The following is a 4,952-nucleotide window of genomic DNA, read 5'->3' as shown; positions in this document are numbered from 1 at the left end:
CAGCAGCAGCAGCAGCAGCAGCAGCAGCAGCAGCAGCAGCAGCAGCAGCAGCAGCAGCAGCAGCAGCAGCAGCAGCAGCAGCAGGGGTTTGCTTGTACCCTTGTCCGGCTTCAAGCCGGAAACTTTTGCTTCTGTGCTTATTGGCCTTTTAGTGGCAATTTGAATTGCCATAAGTTTCTCCGGAGACATGTGCAGCAGCTCGCATTGCTGCTGCGTCTTTGCTGCTGCTCGTTCGGCCCCCACCAGCTGCTGCTGCTGCTGCTGCAGCTGCTGCAGCTCCTCGCTCTCCTGCTGCTGCTGCAGCGAACGCACTGCAGCAGCAGCAGACCACCAACTCACAGGTATTTCAAACGGCACGCGCTGCAGCCGTGACCACTGGACCATTCCTTGCTGCAGCCACCCCCAGTACACGGGCCAGCCCGGAGCAGCGCTGCTGCTGCTGCTGCTGCTGCTGCTGCTGCTGCTGCTGTCGCTGCTGCTGCTGTCGCTGCTGCTGCTGCTGTCGCTGCTGCTTCTGCTCTTGCTGCTGCTCCTGCTGCCGCTGCTTAGCTTTTCATCTCCATCAGCAGATCCAGAGGTAGATGCACCACCTCCAGCAGCAGGAGAAGCAGCAGCAGCAGCACCAGCAGCAGGAGCCGCAGCAGCAGCAGCAGGAGCAGTAGCAGCAAGATACCTTGCATGCAGCTGCTCCATTGCATGCCTCTTTAATCCTTCTCTGGCGCTTCTGAGGCCAACGAGCAGCAGCTCGTCGGGGTTTGGTGCTGCAGCAGCAGCAGCAGCAGCTGCTGCTGCTGCTGCTGCTGGCCCGGGGCCTTCTGCTGCTGCTAGCCGCTGCTCGCGCCTCGCAGCAGCAGCGCCACTAAACCTCTTGGCGACGCCAGCAGCAGCAGCAGCAAGCTGCTGCTGCTGCCAAGACACAAACGCATGCAGCGCGAGCAGCTGCTGCAGCAAAGTCTTTCGCTGCTGCTGTTCTGCTGCTGTCAAATCTGGCCAACTTTGCTGCCCGCTGCGGCCGTCCCACTGGAACTCCGTTGCTGCTGTTGTTGCTGCTGCTGCTGCTGCTGCTGCGCTGCTGGGGCCCAGGCCGAAGGTGTCTGAGCCGGTCGAAGCAGCAGCAGCAGACGCCGTTGCTGCTGCTGCTTCCGTTGCTGCAGTGTCTGCTGCTGCTGCAGCAGCCCACTCCCCCACAGAGGGCGGCCGCTGCAGCTGCAGCAAAGAGCTGCCTTGAGGTCCCTTCAGCAGCAGTGCTGCTTCTGCGCGCAGCAGCAGCAGCAGCAGCTCGTAAGCAGCAGCAGACAACACGCCATTCGGGCAGGTCACCCTCCCGCTGCTGCTGCTGCTGCTGCTGCTGCTGCTGCTGCTGCTGCTGTCGCTAGCCCCCTCATTAGGAGTCGCACCAGCAGCAGCTGACGCCGCAGCCTGGGCGTCCTCTGTTGCTGCTGGCCGCTGCTCTTGCTGCTGCTGCTGCTTCTGCTGCTGCTGCTGCTGCCGGTTCTCCTGCTGCTGCTGCTGCTGCTGCTGCTTTTGCTGCTGCAGGCGCGAGGGCCCCGTGCTGTGCACCAGCAGCACCAGCTGCTGCAGCTTCTCCAGAGACACTCCAACTGCAGCAGCCCAGCTTTCCCAGCTGGTCAGCAGCAGCAAGTCCCGCTGCTGCTCCCACTGCAGCAGCAAATCTGCAGCAGCAGCAACATCTTGCTTCTCGAGCACTTCATTCACTGCAGCAGTTACGCTGTTCTCAACAGGCGCTGCATCACCTGCTGCTGCTGCTGCTGCTGCTGCTGCTGTTGCTGCTGTTGCTGCTGTTGCTGCTCTCCCCTTTGCTCTTGAAATTCTTGCTGCTGCTGCTGCTGCTGCTGGAGACGCTGCTGCAACTGCTGCTGCGCAGCAGGCCCTCCTCTGCAGCTTTAAAGCGCTCGGCGGCTGCAGATTGCGGGACAGCAGGAACGCGAGTTGCTTCTTGTTGCTGCTGCCGCTGCTGTTGCTGCTGCTGCTGCTGCTGCTGCTGCTGCTGGCCTCTGCGGCGGTTGCCCGTGGGGGAAGCCGAGCTGCCTGCTGCAGCAGCTGGCGGCCGACGTAAAGGGCTCTGGCCTTGGGGCTGCTCCAGGGTGTCCTGCAGAGGCCCTGGGGCAGCTGGGAGAGAAGAGCCAGCAGCAGCAGCAGCAGCAGCAGCAGCTGCTGCTGCTGCTGCATGCAGTGACGGCCGGGAGCTGCAGCTGCAGGCATGGCAAGCGGGAAAGGCGGCTGTCGCCGGCGCTGCATGCAGCGCGGGAGTTCAGCTTCCGTGCTGGTTCACTTCGCTGCGGTCTGGGGGTGAAACTCGCGGGAAAAGGCGCGAAAAGCCTCGGAAAATCATTGATTTATGAATTAGTTTTGAATAATATTTAATTTGGAGGAGTTCAGGAGGAGTTCCTCCCGCGAGAAGACTACTGACGGGTTAGATCGGGTCCCGGGCGCGTGATCAGCGCGCGCAGGCTTGCGGTGTCTGTACACCCGAACGGCCGCCGCATTTGCGCCATTTTTTGCCTTTTTAGCGCCTCAAGGAGATATTTCAAAAGAAATAAAAGGCAAAAAAGCGGAGAAGTTGCTTAAAGGGGGAAAGAGCTGCGCATGGGGCCGCGGCGGCGGCCGCGCGGCATGCGCGGCGTTTCCGTCGGAGGAGAGCCCGCGCTGCAGCTGAGAAGCAAAAACTTGCATTAAATTCTTCTTTTATTTGTTTAAATTGCATTTTTGTTTCTTTCTGCGGCGAAGAGCTTCGCGTTGCGGCGGGGGGGCGCGTCTCGCTGCTGCTGGCGGTCCGGAGTTCAAGTTGCGCAGCGGCGGCGCCGCGGCCGGCGATCTCGCGCTAAAAAAGCTCCTTTCTTTGTTTTTTCGAAATTATTTTGCATTAAATTGCATTTACTTTCCACTTTTTGCGAAACTGCTGCAGCTTTCCGCAGCTTTCCGCCGCTTTCCGCGCCCCGCCCCCGTTCAAGTCCAGCCATGGCTGCAGCTTCGCCGCAGAAAGCTGCAGCGGGCAGCCCGCTGCAGCCCGTTGCTGCAGCGGCTCCGCAGCAGCAGCAGCAGCAGCAGCAGCAGCAGCAGCACCACCACCACCACCACCACCACCACAAGGCCAGCTGGTACAGCGAGTACCTCTTCCTGGGCTCGATCTTGTCGGGAATTTACATTTTCTTTTTGATGTTTGGATATTATCAAGAAAAGATCTACAGTTCTCGCCACCCGGAGACTGGCGAGCGCTTTTCTTACTCTTGCTTTTTGGTGTTGTCTGCATGCGTCAGCAACACGGTGTTTGCGTTTTTGCTGCTGCTGCTGCAGCACCGCCGCCGCGCGCTGCAGCTGCTGCTGCAGCTCAGCAGCAGCAGCATTCGCGAGATCTTTCTTATTTCCCTTTCTTATTCCGGATCCATGTTGTTCACTAATTATGCTTTAACTCACGTGAACTATCCAACTCAAATTTTGGTGAAGTCCGCAAAAATGGTGCCCGTCGTCGTCGGCGGCTTCGTCTTCTTCGGTGAGTCCAACTTTTTGCATTTTTGCATCATTTTGATTCAAATTTCAATTAATTAATTAATTAATTCAATTATTTATTTATTTATTTTAATTTTAATCCGAAATCCGCTTTTTTCCACTCCAAATTGCCCACTTTTGCTCCACAATTCGCGCCACTGCCACCAGCCGCTTTCAGGTGTACGTACACCTCACGGGCCGTTTTCAGGTGTACGTACACCTCATTTTCGGCTCCTCGTTTTGCTGCTGCTGCTCTTTGAAAGCCATTTTGCTGCTGCTTCGAGCCTTTCGGAGTCTTTGTTTTATTTTATTTTATTTATTTTTGTTTTTCTTCTTCTTTTAATTAATTTTATTATCATTTCTTTCGTTTTTCTGCTGCTTTTCAACAATTTCGTTTTTCACCTTTTAGAGCACCTGCAGCAGCAGCTGCCTCCCTGAGCCGCAGCAACACAACTACCAACAAACCACAATTGCTGCTGCCGCTGCTGCTGCTGCTGCTGCTGCCGCTGCTGCAGCTGCAGGAAAGACGTACCCGTGGCAGGACTACTTGTCGGTGGTGGTGGTGACGTGTTCGCTGGCCGCGTTTCAGCTGTGCAAGAGCGAGGGGAAAGCAGCAGCAGCAGCAGCAGCAGCAGCAGCAGCAGGAGAGAACTCGCTGCTGGGGCTGCTGCTGCTGTGCGGCTCGCTGCTGTGCGACGGGCTCACGGGGCCGCGGCAAGACCGCTTAGTTGCTGCTGACAAAAACATAAATTCGATTTTGCTGATGCTGGTGACGAACGGGTTTGCTGCTGCAGTGGTTGCTGCTGCTGCTGCTGCAGCAGAAGGCGCGGCCCCGCTGCTGTTCCTGCAGCAGCAGCAAGAAGCAGCAGCACATCTCTTTGCCTTTTGCGTCTGCGGCTCTTTGGGGCAGCTTTTCATTTACCAGAGCTTGACGCACTTCGGGTGTCTGTACACCTCGCTCTTCACCACCATTCGCAAAGCGGCTTCCACTGTCTTTTCAGTTTATGTTTTTAATCACAAATTAAATGCCATTCAGTGGACAGCTTTTGCTGCCATGTTTGCTGCAGTGCTGCTGCAGTCCTACGTCACCAAGCGCAGCAAACTGCGCCACCAACGCCGCAAAAAGGAGGCCTGAGCTGCTGCTGCTGCTGCTGCTGCTGCTGCTGCTGCTGCGCTGCAGCAGCACGCGACGCGCCTGCTGCAGCAGCGGCGCCGCTCAAGCTGCTGCGGCAGCAAAGCAGCAGCAGCGCTGCAGCCGGCCTGCTGCTGCAGCAGCGCCGCTCCAGCTGCTGCTGCAGCGAAGCAGCAGCAGCGCTGCAGCGGGCCTGCTGCTGCAGCAGCACGCCTGCTGCTGCGCTGCGCTGCAACTGCCCTGCTGCTGCCAAGCAGCAGCAGCAGCAGCAGCGCAGCAGGCCTGCTGCTGCGCTGCGCTGCGCTGCTGCGGC

At 58.2% G+C, this 4,952-nt stretch overlaps 2 protein-coding genes across 2 annotated transcripts; one reads left to right on the top strand and one right to left on the bottom strand.

Moving 5' to 3' along the window:
- Positions 1–98: 98 nt before the first annotated feature.
- On the bottom strand, positions 99–2,223 carry ENH_00018630 (hypothetical protein, conserved; the record flags this gene model as incomplete). The annotated part of the gene is made up of 1 exon (XM_013579339.1): positions 99–2,223. A coding segment is annotated over one exon (2,125 nt), but the record flags the coding sequence as incomplete, so codon positions are not given.
- Positions 2,224–2,979: 756 nt separating this feature from the next.
- ENH_00018620 (UDP-galactose transporter protein, putative) lies at positions 2,980–4,642 on the top strand (the record flags this gene model as incomplete). The annotated part of the gene is made up of 2 exons (XM_013579338.1): positions 2,980–3,511; positions 4,029–4,642. 2 exons carry the CDS (start codon positions 2,980–2,982, stop codon positions 4,640–4,642), a joined length of 1,146 nt encoding a protein of 381 aa, XP_013434792.1.
- Positions 4,643–4,952: the final 310 nt, after the last annotated feature.

This window comes from Eimeria necatrix, genomic scaffold (assembly GCF_000499385.1).
Source record: "Eimeria necatrix Houghton genomic scaffold, Enh_scaff1613, whole genome shotgun sequence".
NCBI classification, from domain to species: Eukaryota; Apicomplexa; class Conoidasida; order Eucoccidiorida; family Eimeriidae; genus Eimeria; species Eimeria necatrix.
Note: the sequence above shows the minus strand (reverse complement) of the source record. Positions and strands in the feature narration are given on the sequence as shown.